We start from the raw sequence: 16,084 nt of genomic DNA, 5'->3' as shown, positions 1-16,084 counted from the left end.
AAGAGAAGCAGCACGAACCCTGGCGGACCTCAAGCAGGGAGGTAAATCTGTATCTGATTATGCCATTGAGTTCCGGACCTTGGCGGCTGAGTGTCAATGGAACGAGGCGGCGCAGTGGGACATGTTCCTGCATGGGCTGGCTGACCGCGTCCTGAAGGAAATCTACGCCTTGGATTTACCCGCTACACTCAATGGACTTATTGATCTGGCGCTTCGCGTGGATTCTCGTCTCTCCCGAGTGGAACGGATGAAGTTACCAGCTCGGGCTTCTGCAGCCGCTGAGACCACGCAAGCCAGCGGCGGGGACGCGGTCAGCCCCGTCTACGATCACGAGCCCATGCAGGTCGGGCGAGCTCGGCTTTCCCGGGAGGAGAAGGAAAGGCGGAGATCCCAGGGCCTTTGCCTGTACTGTGGGACTGCTGGTCATTTCGCGTACAACTGCCCGGTAAAAGGGCAAGCCCGGCAGTAAATCTGAGGCTACTGTCGGGTGGGATCTCCGCTGAGAAGACCTCATCAACATCTACGCTCCTCCCGGTAAGACTTAGATGGTCAGCCAACACTCACGACTGTCTAGCACTTTTGGATTCCGGGGCAGAAGGTAACTTCATGGACTACACATTCGCTCACAAGATCCACGTTCCTCTGTTACCCCTCACCCACTCCATTGCTGTTCACGCCCTCAAAGGTCAAGCTCTTCCTACCATTTCATTCACCACTGGACCCATTACACTTAGAGTATCCGGAAATCACACAGAGACTACCTCATTTTACATCCTGGACTCCCCCCTTGCACCTATTGTTCTCGGTCACCCCTGGCTCATCAAACATAACCCCAAGATAGACTGGCAGCAGAGATCAGTGTTGGAGTGGAGTAGTTTATGTCACGAGTCCTGTCTTGTGTCTGCTTGTCCGTCTGTTGTTGTTTCTGCGTTACAGGAGGAGGCAGTGGATTTGTCAAACGTGCCCACGGAGTATCTGGACCTGAAGGAAGTGTTCAGTAAGTCTCGGGCTGCTTCTCTCCCTCCGCATCGTCCCTATGACTGTGCGATAGATCTACTACCAGGTACGTCTCCGCCTAAGGGCACGCTTTACTCTCTGTCTATTCCCGAGAGGGAGGCCATGGAGAAATATATTTCTGATTCTCTGGCATCCAAATTCATCCGACCTTCCTCTTCTCCAGCGGGGGCGGGGTTCTTTTTTGTGGGGAAGAAGGACGGTTCTCTGCGACCTTGCATTGACTACCGAGGGTTGAATAACATCACGGTAAAGAATACTTACCCTTTGCCGTTGATGTCTTCAGCCTTCGAGAGGTTGCAGGGAGCGTCGGTCTTCACAAAGCTGGACTTACGTAATGCTTATTGCTTATCATTTGGTCCGCATCAGGAAGGGGGATGAATGGAAGACTGCGTTTAACACCCCCAGGGGGCACTTTGAATATTTGGTTATGCCTTTTGGGCTGTCCAATAGCCCAGCGGTCTTCCAGGCACTCGTCAATAACGTGTTGAGAGACATGGTCGATCAGTTCATTTATGTCTACCTGGATGACATATTGATTTTTTCTTCGTCTCTCCAGGAACACGTTCAGCACGTCAGACGAGTGCTTCAGAGGTTGCTAGAGAATGGGCTTTTTGTCAAGGCGGAGAAATGCGCTTTTCATGCACAGTCTGTTCCTTTCTTAGGGTACATTGTGTCGTCTGAGGGGATGCGTATGGATCCTGAGAAGGTTAAGGCTGTGGTGGATTGGCCAAGTCCAGATTCCCGTAAGGCCCTACAGAGGTTTCTGGGGTTTGCAAATTTCTACCGGCGGTTCATTCGCAATTTCAGCCAACTAGCCTCGCCTCTGACCGCCTTGACCTCCCCCAGAACTACGTTCAGGTGGTCAGACGCAGCTGAGGCTGCGTTTGCCAAACTGAAAGGCCGCTTTGTTTCAGCCCCCATCCTAGTTACCCCTGATCCATCACGTCAGTTCGTGGTGGAGGTCGACGCGTCAGAGGTGGGGGTAGGTGCAGTGTTATCCCAACGTTCTTCTACAGACGACAGAATGCATCCGTGCGCGTTTTTGTCTCATCGTTTGTCCCCTGCCGAACGTAATTATGATATTGGTAACAGAGAGTTGTTGGCAGTCAAGTTAGCATTGGAAGAGCGGCGTCACTGGTTAGAAGGGTCGGGGGTACCTTTTATCGTTTGGACCGATCATAAGAATCTGGAATACATTAGAACCGCTAAAAGATTGAACTCTAGGCAGGCACGGTGGGCACTTTTTTTCGGACGTTTTGACTTTACTCTCTCGTACCGCCCGGGCTCCAAAAACATCAAGCCCGATTCTTTGTCACGCATTTTTGACCATTCCGATCGCCCGTCTACTCCCGAGTGCATTTTTCCGGAGACCCTAATTATCTCCACACTCTCATGGGAGGTCGAATCGAAGGTCAGGACGGCCTTAGAAGGGGTAACGCCTCCGCCCGGTTGTCCACCGAACCGTTTATTTGTGCCAGAGGAATTACGGTCCAACGTCATTCAGTGGGGTCATTGTTCCAATGTGGCTTGTCATCCAGGAGTCAGTCGCACTACGTCCTTAGTTAAGCAACGATTTTGGTGGCCACGTATGGCTCGTGACGTTCACAGTTTTGTTTTGGCTTGCTCAGTTTGTGCCACTGGTAAGACTTCCAATCGACCCCCAGACGGGCTCCTTCAACCGCTGCCGATCCCTTCGAGACCCTGGTCCCATATCGCACTAGATTTTGTTACCGCCCTCCCACCCTCTCAGGGTAACACGGTAGTTTTGACCGTGGTGGACCGGTTCTCGAAGGCGGTCCATTTCATTCCCTTGCCCAAATTACCCTCAGCCAAGGAGACAGCGTTAACAGTCGTTAACCACGTCTTTCGGTTACATGGCCTCCCGACAGATGTGGTCTCCGACAGAGGACCCCAATTTGTGTCCAAATTTTGGCAAGAATTTTGTAGATTACTGGGTGCGACGGTTAGTCTGTCCTCAGGGTTCCATCCCCAGAGCAATGGCCAAACTGAGAGAGCCAACCAGGATTTGGAGAGAACGTTGTGATGTCTGGTCTCCAAGAATCCTTCCTCATGGAGCCAACAACTGTCAATGGTGGAGTACGCACACAATTCGTTACCAGTATCATCTACGGGCCTATCGCCGTTTGAGTGTAGTCTAGGTTACCAGCCACCAATTTTTCCTAGTCTGGAATCTGAAGTCGCGGTCCCCTCCGCTCACGCCTTTGTCCAGAGGTGTCGTCGCACTTGGACTAGAGCCCGCGAGACTCTACTCCAAGCGGGAGCGCGCACCAAGGCTAAAGCCGATCGCCACCGGTCTAGGCCTCCCGTATACGTCGTTGGTCAAAAAGTGTGGCTTTCTACTAAGAACATTCCTCTCCGTTCCGTCTCTAATAAACTAGCTCCCAAATTTATTGGCCCATTCACTGTCACCAAGATCATTAGCCCGGTGGCAGTCCGCCTCAAACTCCCTCCAGTGTACAGGAGGATTCATTCCGTCTTCCATGTTTCCAAAATTAAGCCCGTGTTTCATTCTCAGTTTAATCCGCCTGTCCCGGTTCCTCCCCCGCCGCGTCTCGTAGAAGGGGAACCTACGTATTCGGTTAATCGTATTCTGGACTCAAGGCGGAGGGGACGCGGATTCCAGTACTTGGTGGACTGGGAAGGTTACGGTCCGGAGGAGAGGAGTTGGGTTCCTGCTAGAGACATCCTGGATCACTCTCTTATCGATGATTACAATCGACAGGTAAGGGAGTCTGGGGACGCCAGGAGGCGTTCCTAGGAGAGGGGGTACTGTCACGGTTCATGAATTCACTGTTTTCTTCGTGTCTCGTGTATTTGTTGTTCTGTGTGTTTGGGTGTGTGTGAGTGGGCGTGGCTGCTCATTTCAGCTGATCAGCGCTCCACCTGATCTCATTCCCCTCACCAGCTGCTGCCAGTTCATTCATCTATATAGACTCATCGCACTCTCCTTTCTTTGTCAGATCGTTGTTTTGGTGTCTTCAGTGTGTGTCGTCGTGTGCCATTCCAGTCCTGTTCCTGTTCCTGATCGTGTTCCTGTTCGGTGTTCTCGTGGTGTTCGTCGCGTTGGATGTTCACTTCACTGGATTCACCGTCACCTGTCTTCACCATCACGCTGACCATCAAGTCCCTGCGCCACCAGCCCACCCGTGTATTTTGCCTTGTGTCTACTGACCCTCAATAAAAGAGTACTTGCATTTTTGCTTCCGCTTCATGAGTTATGACAGAGTCATAGTGTCCATCAGCTCACTTTAAATTCTCCATCATCAGAATGTCCATGAGTTGTTTCCCATCACGAGGCTCCTCTGTTAGAGCATTTGGACCTGCTGAGCTGGAGCATTCAGGAAAATCACTGAGGTGTTCTTATAGTCTCCTTCTCTCCATGGACACATCTGCAAACAAGCAGAATACTATCAAATACTGCACCCAGAAGAACTTATCAATATTTGCATCATTAAACATCCACTGGTCACCACAAGAGCTTTATATCGCAATTACCCTTTTTTAATTGCTAGTTTATATCTCACCATTCTGAGGGGAAAAAAAGTCACAGTTGTGAGATAAAAAGTGGCAACAATTGTTTTTATTTTTTATTCTGTTTCCATAATAACATGCACCAATGAATCATTCTCAAAGAGACAAGGTTATATACACGAAGAAAGTAAATTGGGTGATGTGACTGTTAGATAACAGAGATAAACTGCACTGACTGTGGAATCATCGTTCGTTTCATTTGTCCTTTGATGCTTCTGCTTTTTCTCTGCAAAATGAACCAAAAAATAGTTGTGAAGCATTATTCACAGAAAATGAGAACACAACCTTTTGAGTTTGAGGTTTAATGAAGGAAAACAGGTAGTCTACAAATCCAGAGACATCAGTTAAGCTTAGAAATCAGAATGGAGTAATGTTCCAGATGAGTTTGGAAGTAACCAATAACTTTTTAGGCCACTTAAAACACAAACTTACTATAATGTTTCCGCAACTTCCAAAGTGCCAGAGAGACAGTCATGACCAGAAGTTCTACCCCACACACCACGAGAAGAGACTCCCAAACAGGACGACTGAAACAGACATGATGTGTTAGTCGAATACCAATATTAGTGCTGGTCAAATATCAGGTTCACTTTATTTTGATGGTCCCTTTAACACATTCTATTATTAGTCTATTATATAGTAGATTATTAGTAGACTGGTAGGGTTAGAATAAGTAGTTGCAAAGTTACTTATCGTCAAGTCACCTTCATTTATATTGCACTTTTAACAATATAGATTGTTTCAAAGCAGCTTTACAGTGATAATAGGAAACAAGTAACAGAGATTGTTTTGGCTTTACAGCAGCTCTAGAATAAAGTTATTGTCCAGCTAAAGTTAGTTTTGATTGATTCACTTCCGTTCCGTTGCAAAGATCATTAGTTATTAACTTAGGGGCCGCTAACAAGACACCGCTCTAACAGAAAACCTTTAACGCACTCCTTCTGCTCATTCACACATCAACAGTGCCTGGCGGCTCGAGAACGCAAACCTGGAAGCCTTGAAAAATTGAGAAAAAAAAGTTCTCTCTGCCCAAACTTTAAAAAACGCGAACCTGTGAAAACGCTGACAGCGTGCACATGCGTGTTACGTGTTTAGTCTATAGGTATGTGCGTTTGAATATATATATGTGCGCAGGCGTGTAGTCTTTCTTTACAAATTGAACACAACAAATTACTTGTCTGGCCTTAAAAATTTATAATGCAGAATCATTTAGCCATGTGAACCGTAATTATTTTGACAGCGTTTTATCTTTGCAGAGTTAAAGGGAAGGGAAGGAGGCCTTATAATGTGTTATACTGTATGTATGCCAGGTTAAAGAAATGTGTTTTTATTCTAGATATGAACTGACAGAGTGTGTCTGCTTCCCGGAAAATTTTAGGAAGTTTTGGTGCTAATTAGGAAAATGATCCACCACCAACAGTCGATTTTGATATTCTAGGTATTACAACTGGACAGAATTTTGAGATCGCAATAGACGTAAAGGACTAAAATGCGTTAAGATTTCGCTGGGGAGCTAAACCATTTAGTGCTTTTTTTATAGTCAGTAATGTCTGTTGGAGGAACAATAAAGAGTTAGCAGATATTAAGCAGTCAGTCTACTAATACTCTAATAAGAGTTAGTTGACATGTAGGTGCAAAGTTACATATAGTCAAAAGAATGTTCAAAAGGAACCATCAAAATAAAGTGTTACCCAAATATCAACTAATGGTAAAAGAATATTCATTCATACACTCTTAAAAATAAAGATTCCAAAATGGGTTTTTCACAGCAATGCCACAGAAGAACCTTTCAGTGATCAGTTCTTAAAATAAACTTTATTTTCTTAGTGTGAAGAACATTTAAAACATCTAAAGAACATTCTTCCACTGTAAAGAAGCATTGAGCATTTCCGTGGATTGGAGCATTTCCATGAATTTTAACGGTTCTTCATGGAACCATCAGTGCCAATAGAGACCCGTTATTTTTAAGAGTGTATGTGACAAATCTGAGTATCGCTCATTGCTGAAAGCGTTTTATCCCTTCATGTGAAATCTGCCATGAGGAAATATACAGAGGTCAACTGTGAGGGTCATTTGTGCCCATTACAGATGGAGTCCGGACTGTTGTCTTCAGATACTGGACAGGAGACACTGTGGCCCCTGGCACAAGGACAGAGATCAAACGTGACAAAATTGAGCAGAGTTTAACTTCAGATCAGTGATGTATGGAAGCCTGTTTCCACCACGTGAAAAAAAATAATAAATAATAATAATTGTCACTTTTTATCAGACAATTCTGACTTTTCATCTGTAACTGCTGGACCTATCAGACATAATTATTTGTTATATTTAACAATCTTTAAAACCCCTCAACCAACAACAAAACGAGACACCAAGGTATCTGTGGACAACCCCCGGAGAGCAACTAACACCCAGACATGAAAGCCATTTACCAAAAAGAATGTGAAAGACTCTCAAATCAAATCTATACCCCTTTTGAAACACACATAATGACCTTAAAAAGGACTCTTCCACATTCATTCTCTATGAAGGAACGTGCATATCTTCAGAACATTGTGTGTGATTATTACTGTCCTGTATAGTGTCTTTTGTATTGTATACAGTATGCATGCTTTATGATAGAACCACCAGTTAATGTAACCTGACCTATACCATGTTAGGCATCTACGAATTTGTATTTTGATGATCTAAATGATCATGTATATTATATGTTGATACCTATGCAACATATTAGTATTACAAGAACAGTTGTCTTTAATAGTTTCAGCATCAACACCCAATCTAGTTGCATATGCAAATTACCATGATCGAAAACAAAGATTTGTAAACTTTCCCTCCAAACGTTTAAGTTACCACAGGCTCATGACCCCTATGAGAGACCATCCTCAGAGGTTAAAGCGCACAGATCCCACTTCCTTCTTTTCTGCATCTTCTGGCTGCTGTTCTGTGGGCCTCGCCCGGCCCTCAGGCCTCGACTAATGCCAGCTATGTTTAAACAGTCAGACTAACATCGCAACTTCATCAAAATGTCTTCATTCAACACGGAAGAAATTGATTGCAACTTCCACACCATCGACTCACAGAAGCACCAAGACTTTATCCTGAGACTGCATCCAGACGCTTTTTCAACAGCTAAGGCAATGCAAGTATCGTACAATTAACTAAACTGAGGTTTATTATAAGAAGTGGACCTCTCTTAACAAGGAGCTTTGAAGTCAGAAACTGATGGTTCTGTTCAGATGGTTAAATGACTCTTTTCCTTGCTTCATTCCCTGTTTCTGTTTCCAGTTTCATTCACTTTCACTTTCCATTTTACTCATGCAGGATTGTGTGTATGTGTTTGTTTAGATAGTTATGTGTTAGTGATTTAGTTAAATAAAACGGTGTAACTACATTCACACAACGAGTGGATTCTGGTCCCTTGCATGTAAATCAACGTCAATTTAACGATGCTATCACAGCTACATGCTAAGGAAAGCGTTAATTTTCTGTGGCCATAAAAAATATCCTTTCTGAGAGTTAAGACACGATCAATATTAAGTGTTCATTGGATGAACAGATTATTTGATTGTAATATTAAATCAGCTATAAGTTATTCGATTAACTCATCCAAATATTTATAATTCATAATAACAAGTTATGATTACTTATTTATATTTCCCTTTTGAGCTAATTTGCTGCACTTTTCGCAATTACAAGTTTATATCTCACAATTCAGGCTTTACTTTTCGCAATTCTGAGTTTATATCTAAACTCATAATTTTAAGAAATAAAGTCAGAATTGTGAAATATAAACTTGAAATTGATAGTCAGAATTGCGAGATATAAACTCACAATTACGAGAAAAGTCAGAACTGAGAGTTATAAACTCAAAGTCAGAATTGTGAGATAAGTTCATTAGAATTGAAAAACTCCCATTTCTGACTTTTTTTCTTGCAATTGCAAGTTTAGCCTATATCTCGCATTTATTTACTTTATTTCTCACAACTGCAAATTTATTTCTCACAGTTCCGTTTATGTCCTGCAATTCAGAATTTATATCTAAACTTGTAATTTTAAGAAATCATAAGTCATAATTGCGAGTCACAAAAGTCACAATGAAGTTATTTTCTATTCCCTAACAAACTTCCATAGTGATGCAATGCAGCAGCAACCATACAGCACTTACAACATCTTGACATTTGACAATGTGACAGCGTTTTTTGCATACACGTTTCTACAAAAACTGTAAGAATGTAGTTTGTGATGTTAGCGATAGGCTCTGTGTAACATACGTGTAGTGGCTTGTGGTGTGACTGACACATGAACAGCCCCATGCTGCTGCCCGGCTCCACACCAGTACCAGCCCGAGTCTCTCATCTCCAGCTGCGTTAGTGTCACAGTGAACATGCTGATCTTGTCATCGTGGATGAACACGTTTCTACTGCTGAATGTTCCTTCAGAATCCGTCACCATGCAGGAGTTCCAGTTCCCACTGCGACACCACCGCTTCTCACTGGACCTGCAGTGAAAACAGTAATACTTAAATTATTTGTATTTGTTAAATGTTTTTTAATTTAAAAAAAATATATATGAATCAGCAAAAAGTTTGGCATAGACAAAATTTTAATTACACACACACATATATATATATATATATATATATATATATATATATATATATATATATATATATATATATATAGGTTACCTGAGGTTCTTACTGTAGAGACACTGAACAGTGACACTTCTGCCTTCATCTGCACTCACCATACTGTTCACCACTGACACACCTGCAACAAAACCACCATGAGTTACGCTGACTACTACACCTCTATGACACCTGCACAAACGCTTCAGTGGTTTATAGATTTCATTTAGGGATGCACAAAATATCAATATGTATCAATATGAGAAACAATCATTTTAAATAAATACAGTCAGCAGAATGCGGGATATGACCTGAACATTAAAGGGACATTGTGTAGGATTTTCTCCCATCTAGTGGTGAAATTGTATTTTGCGTTCAAACGAATAGTGCTCTCCAGCGCCTCGCTTTTTCAAATGCGTGTTGCATCTACGGTAGCCGTTATGTACCAAAAAGCTAAGCTTCTAATAGCACTTCATCGAGTTTTCCTTCGGGTGAACTGGTTTGTTATTTCAAACAAACTGCAACTTGACACAACGAACTAACGAATGTAACAGTTTTGAACAAACAAAACTTACAACCTTGTTTTTAGGGCCTTCTCTGCTTTACTCAATAGCTGCTATTCATCAAAGAGCCTGTTTAACTTTTAACTATAAATGTTCTACTGTCTATATAATAAAGTACACAACCAAGCAATGAAAAAAAGCTTGTAATTAAGACCGTAACATTGACTTACCTGTCGAGAAGAAAGCAGGCAACAAGAAAGCAAGCGTCTCTTTTGAAAGCTTTCTCCTGTATTAGCTATCCCGACATTAACCCTTGTTTTTTGTAATCTCCGGTCACGTTTCCTTTTATGGTCTATTTTGGATTTTTTCAACAACGAGGACTCCTTATCCTGTGACTCAGCATATGTATGGACTCCTCCATTATTAATAACCGTGCAGTGCAGCCTTTTAAACTTGCCGGGGCAGTGACAAGCGCCTCTCACTGCTCTGCTCCTCCGCTTAGTTGTATTTTCATTCATATGATTTTCTTAACTCACCTTGAATGACGCTGATATAAAGGGAGGCAGTGCTGTCAGCAACCCACATCCCTCCGAGCTCCACCCCACACCAGTACCACCCCGAATCCCCCTCCGTCAGGTTCTGCATGCTCACGGTGAACACATGCTGAGTGGGGTCATCCGCGATCGTCACCCTTCCCTTGATGTTAGGGGCTGATGTGGGGTCATCGGTGCGCGCCAGGCTGGAGCAGAAGTCCTTCATCCGGCCGTAGCACCAGTACTTCACGTGGCTGATATACTGCGGGTTATAGTGACACGGGACAGTGACGGATTGACCCTCCAGCACAGACAGATCTCCTACAGTCGTCACGGTGCAGTAAGAACCTAAAAACAGATCGAACCAGATAACGGACAGATAATGACACCACTTTACAATAAGGTCTCAGTTGTTAACATTAGTTGATGCAATAACTAACATGAGAAATAACACGTCATTTTTTAACCTTTGTTAATGTTAGTTCGCATTCACAGTGCATTAAAGGTTATAAAAACTGCATGCATTTTGCAGAAGAACATTGTTTTGGTTGTGCTTCGGCTCTGCGTGACTGTGCGGATGAATGTGACCCTTCACAATAGATAATGCTTTACAGGGAACTCTGTTGGAGAGCTACATGATGCAATTTATCAGTTCAACAAAATGCCTTACCAGTTGAATAATAATCAACTGCCAATATTCAGCAGCCATATCACCCTGTAGCCCAAGACTGGTTGCCCGCTGAAGCCAAGCAGGGCTGAGCCTGGTCAGTACTTGGATGGGAGACCTCCTTAGAAAACCAGGTTGAGGTGTTAGTGAGGCCAGTAGGGGGCGCTCACCCTGTGGTCTGTTTGGGTCCTAACGCCTCAGTATAGTGACAATATACTGTGAAAGAGCACCGTCCTTCAGATGAGACATTAAACCGAGGTCCTGACTCTCTGTGGTCATTAAAAAAATCCCAGGATGTCCTTCGAAATAGAGTAGGGGTGTAACCCTGGCGTCCTGGCCAAATTTGCCCCTTGGCCTCTGTCCATCATGGCCTCCTAATAATCCCCATATACTGATTGTCTTCATCACTGTCTCCTCTCCACCAGTAAGCTGGTGTGTGGAGGACGTTCTGGTGCAATATGGCTGCCGTCGCAGGACGATGCTGCACCATCTCCGCATCACGTTTACAACATTTCAAATCCCTGTTTTTTTTCATGATTTCCGAAAAGCCAAGCCAATGTTGATTCTTGTTTTTTTACGAGCTCTGCCTGTTTATTATTCTCTTTTTGCCAGCAGACTCTCCTCTTTAAATGGGTGATTCCCTGGAAGTTTGAGATTTAGCTGCTCCATGTCAAGCTTTCTCACTCGTGACATCTAACCTCTGCCACACCAGACACGGGTCAAAGTAGCCGGAGCAACTTCTCTATTTATTTATGACTTACTATTCTGCAATACTATTGACTTGAATGCACTGACAATATTGGATAAGAGCTGAACTGAGCTGGTTGCTTTATGGGTGAATTGAACTCATTTCACAATTGATTAACTTTACAGTTATTGAACCAAACTGAATCAACACTAAACTGATTCAACTGAATAATCACTGTTTACTATTGTCCTTTTAGAGCTGCTTTAAAACAGAATTGAATTTGGTTTGCATTATAGAATCATTATTTTCCTGTTTATCCCTGTAGATGGCTAATCTGTATTGTATAAAGTGCTGTATAAATAAAGGTGACGAGACACACATGGGCGAATCAGGGGCAAGACAAAAACACGTTTTGGAAGAAGGAACGGTGATGCATTGACTCATTCACATTTTGTTAATTTTGAACAAAAAAATAAATAATGTTAACAGATAGGCCTACAACTCGTATTAGTAAATGCAGAGATTGATTAATCAAAACTGTAGATGTATTGTTTATTGTTAGTTTAATCTTAACAATTAAACACTGGACACTGACATTATCACCTTCATGTCCAGATACACTGCTGCTCTTCACAGACACATCAGGAGCTGAACACACAGACACAAGTCATTGAGATTGTGATTTATTAGGAATCAGGATCAGAATTATTCATCTGAATGTGAAACTCATCTCAAACCTGATTGAACTGTGAGATGAAGCTGCTCTCTTTCATCCACTTGAAATATTCCTTCAATCTCCTCACCACACCAGTAAGATCCAGTGTCTTCATGCTGCAGGTTTCTCATAGTCACAGTAAAGAAACTCTGATCTGGATGATCGATTACAGACACTTTTCCTTTGGTTTCATTAGCATATGCCAGAATAGAGCAGTAATTATATGCTCCCGAGTCATCAAAGCACCAGTATTTCTTGTGTTCTGTGTATTTCCTGTCATAATAACATGGAATAATGACAGATCCTCCAGTCTGAACCGTTAACTTTCTGTTTACTGATCCTGTTGTGCATCCAGGACCTGCGCGAAGAAAAGATCAACTTTAGTTTGACTTTAATGTATCAGTAAATGTATAAAAGAATTAGCAAAATGCATGTCATACAGCAGGATATGTAAACTTGTATGTGTAAAATTAATTGTAAACAAATAGAGAACACTTGCTTGTTATGAGCCAAAGGAAAAATACAATGAACTTCTTCAAACTGACTGTCGGTAAGTCGAAAAGTTGCAATGTTTCTTCTTTCTTTATCTTCATCATTTCCATGCAAGTTTAAAATGTTCTGCTCAACCATTTGGTAGATCACTTTTTGAGTCGCTATATCTTATTGAAAAATGTGTGGAACTGAACTCAAGCTGATTGGGTCATCTCTACAACTTGGTTGAGGTATGCTATGCTTCAAACATCCACTAGAGGTCACTCTATTTTTTTGACAGTAGAACTTTTCACTCATCCTGCTGCTAGCAAGTTTAAAATTGAAAAATCACCTCTGACATGGGGACTATTTTTGGCAGTACTTTCAAAGGTGAGTTAGTTTTGTCAACATTTTATATAATCTAACACGTTACTTAACAGAATTATGTAAATTGATGCAAAACAGAAACATCTTATAATGGTCAAATAATTTTTTTAAAACATGCTTGACCATACGGTTGAGTTGGCACTCCATGGTAAACCTTGGCATGGAATGACAGCTCAACCGCATGGTAACAGTTTGGTGAAGTTATGCTAATTTTATTAAAATGCACTATTTTCCATGGAATAAAAACACTGCTGTTCATGCATTGTTATCAATATGTTACAGTTATAGTGTTATTATACTTAAATGGTTTAATATGTATGATTTTTGTAACATGCTGACTTTTATATGTAATGGTGCATCATTTCCTTCCAGAAATGATTAGGGATCTTTCCACTGAATCGGATGAGGAGGAGATGCCCTCAACAAGCACATCTGCTAAGAGGAAGATAAAAGGGAAAAACACCCTAAAAACAGCCATGGAAGAGCTGGATGTGGCTCCTATGTCACCCCCAGTCACAAAGAAGAAGAAAATGGCTGAAAAGAAAGATAAAGAAGCCAGGGGAATCTGGAAGCATGTAGATATTGAGGAATTCCAGGTTCCTGATTCAAGTTTTGCACCCCCTGATGCTGTCAAGACACCCTTCCAGTACTTCAAAAGGCTCTTCACTGATGAGATGATTCAACATATTGCTCATCAAACCAATCTCTACTCTGCCCAGGAGTTGGGGGATCCGATCAAGACTAACCCTGGTGAGATTGAAGATTTCCTTGCTATGCTGCTTTTGATGGGTGTTTTTGACTTCCCGGCCATGGAGGACTACTGACACCCTGCATCACGCTTCAGAGTGATTGCTGATATCATGCCGCAGAGGAGATTCAAGCAGTTACGTCGCTACATTCACTTCAATGATAATCAGCAGTGTGATGGCAGTGATCAGCAGTGTGTCCACATTCTTCAATGTTGATCTAAGTGAGGAAGAGCAGGAGCTACTTCTAGGGAGCAAAGTGGTGACAACATTATGCAAAACCATAACACAGCCACGGCTTTCAGTTGTCTTCTTTGACAATTACTTCACTAGTTTCGACCTGATCCTGAGCCTGCACGCAAATCTGGGCATCAAGTGCATCGGCACAGCCCGATCAAACCGCATCGGTGGAGCTGATTCACATTTGGAAGAAATATGCATTTTAAATGTATATAGTCTCTGTCTACCAACAATATGAGCAACAATTTTGATGATGTCATTCTGCACTTTAGCTTCTCCTCAGATTTTCTGTCCAATCAAATGCTCTCTAGAATCTGAAGAGTCCCGCCCCCTACATCTTAAAAGACAATGAAGCTGTGGCTGAAATCGGCCACTTGTTCACACATTTACTATGTTCTATATGGCGAATGACATATAGTGCACTATAGGGGCTAGGGAGCGATTTAAACTGTTTAAACATCAAGCATAGCGTTAGTTCTGGCAGGTCACGTTAGTCAAGCTCGCATCAGCTGACCATCAGCTGATCCACATCTACCTATAGGAATACGACACCTATCACCATATACATATATAAGCTCCTTCAGTATTATCAGCAGCTATCGCGTTTCTCAGGAGCTCATTACCCTCCTCCATCCCCAGCTCCTCCTCTCGCCCAGTCAGGATTTGACATTCTGATTCCCCTTGAATCAGAATAATTATCGAATTATGTTGTACTTTAAATCTTGAATTAAATATATTTGCAAATTTTCATGTTGGTTCTGTTCTGTTTACTCCAAGGGGGATTATTGCTGCTCTCCCTGCTCTTATCCATGCTAGGCTGCATGGATGCGCAGGGAGTTCTCGCCCAGAACGGAACCATTCCGCCAATCCAAACTGTATGCTAATTGTCAATCATATTTGACGGTAGTGGTCCTGACAGAAATGCTTTCCATTGGGGTAAATGAAGTCTGGTTTCAATCATGTTTTTTCACATGAACCTTTACAGCAGGAACAGTCTGTTCTGGTGTTGTGCTGAAATTTTTCTCCCCTTGAAAGTTCGACCTCTGATTGGTCTGATTCATCAAAAGAATAGACTATTGATTTTACAGTAAACTTATAAAGTTTTTATTTGCATATTTTTGAGATATAAAAATTTTTCATATGCAATATTTTTAATTTAGCTTTGATGTTTCTGAATTAAAACCCAAATTCTATTTGGTATGTTCCTCGTTAGTAGGCTAAGTCGCTTTTGGTAAAAGAAAAAATACATTTGAAGAAAAATGGTGAGAAAAAAATACATTGCAGACAAGGTTAACAGGCATTTAGCAAATGTAGGTTCTACACACAGATCTTTAATCTGCTGACTGAGTGTTAAGCAAAAGCAGAATCAGCAGTTTTCTAATAATCTGATCTTTCTGGTCAATGTGGAGAAAACTCTAGTTCTGTGAAAGACAGAAACGCCATCTGAAAGATAAAAGACAATAGCACACTATCAGATATTAACTAAACATTTATCTCTAGATTATTTCTAATTTAGACACATTAAAGAAAATATTTTGTTAGAATAAAGACTTGAATAACTGTTTATAGCATTAAAGACACAAAGTTTTGATGCTGCTAATGAATTAATCACAATAATGAGAATTTGTTAAGACTTACTTGTCCTTCTCAGTGCCGGTGTCTGTGGTCACACTTACTGTCAAAATAACCAAATAACAATTATTGATTGAGTTTTACCTTTTCAGTTTTTAAATACAGTATACAGTTTAAATACAGTAAATTTCCTTCTCTCTGGGCCTCTAGTTAGTTCACGTAGTGTTTTTGCGCAGAGCGTCTCTGTTACACGTCACCACGTAGGCTCACTATTGGCCGACGCTGGTCATGTGTGTGATGCGTGTTGACGTGCAACACAGACGTGCAGTGCAAAAACACTACGAGGCCCAGAGAGAAGGAAAT

The 16,084-nt window shown here is 42.0% G+C and overlaps 2 protein-coding genes across 5 annotated transcripts in view; one reads left to right on the top strand and one right to left on the bottom strand.

The window, feature by feature from the left end:
* pigr (polymeric immunoglobulin receptor) overlaps positions 1–16,084 on the bottom strand; it is a 44,088-nt gene that overhangs the window by 2,562 nt on the left and 25,442 nt on the right. Inside the window, exons 2-8 of one of the 3 annotated variants that reach the window (XM_084118622.1) lie at positions 10,239–10,583; positions 9,260–9,341; positions 8,844–9,070; positions 6,633–6,708; positions 5,002–5,099; positions 4,746–4,795; positions 4,267–4,427 (exon numbers count right to left, since the gene is read on the bottom strand). In XM_084118622.1, the coding sequence (XP_083974748.1) occupies positions 4,344–4,427; positions 4,746–4,795; positions 5,002–5,099; positions 6,633–6,708; positions 8,844–9,070; positions 9,260–9,341; positions 10,239–10,583 (962 nt within the window). In that variant the 3' untranslated portion in view covers positions 4,267–4,343. The remainder of the gene's footprint in view (positions 1–4,266; positions 4,428–4,745; positions 4,796–5,001; positions 5,100–6,632; positions 6,709–8,843; positions 9,071–9,259; positions 9,342–10,238; positions 10,584–16,084) is intronic. The other 2 variants (XM_084118621.1, XM_084118619.1) reach the window with 2 other exon arrangements.
* LOC311086002 (uncharacterized protein) lies at positions 90–4,226 on the top strand. 2 transcript variants are annotated; one of them, XR_014606987.1, is made up of 2 exons: positions 90–598; positions 3,999–4,226. XR_014606987.1 is itself a non-coding variant. In XM_084118630.1 (2 exons), the coding sequence occupies exons 1-2, from the start codon at positions 3,107–3,109 to the stop codon at positions 4,152–4,154; spliced, it is 810 nt and encodes a 269-aa protein (XP_083974756.1). In that variant the 5' UTR covers positions 2,935–3,106; the 3' UTR covers positions 4,155–4,226. The 2 variants fall into 2 exon arrangements, 1 of the variants encoding a protein (XP_083974756.1); XM_084118630.1 differs by lacking the exon at positions 90–598 and adding an exon at positions 2,935–3,760.

The sequence above is a fragment of the Abramis brama genome, assembly GCF_963993115.1.
Source record: "Abramis brama genome assembly, chromosome: 7".
In the NCBI taxonomy this organism is placed as follows: domain Eukaryota; kingdom Metazoa; phylum Chordata; class Actinopteri; order Cypriniformes; family Leuciscidae; genus Abramis; species Abramis brama.
The sequence above is the reverse complement of the archived record's forward strand: the minus strand, read 5'-3'. Positions and strand labels throughout refer to the sequence as shown.

Bases quoted from the DNA above. Each gene is read 5' to 3' on its own strand.
- LOC311086002 (XM_084118630.1), top strand. From the start codon at position 3,107: ATGGTGGAGTACGCACACAATTCGTTACCAGTATCATCTACGGGCCTA. The intron at 3,761-3,998 runs GTAAGGGAGTCT...TTTCTTTGTCAG, and splicing joins TCGATGATTACAATCGACAG to ATCGTTGTTTTGGTGTCTTC.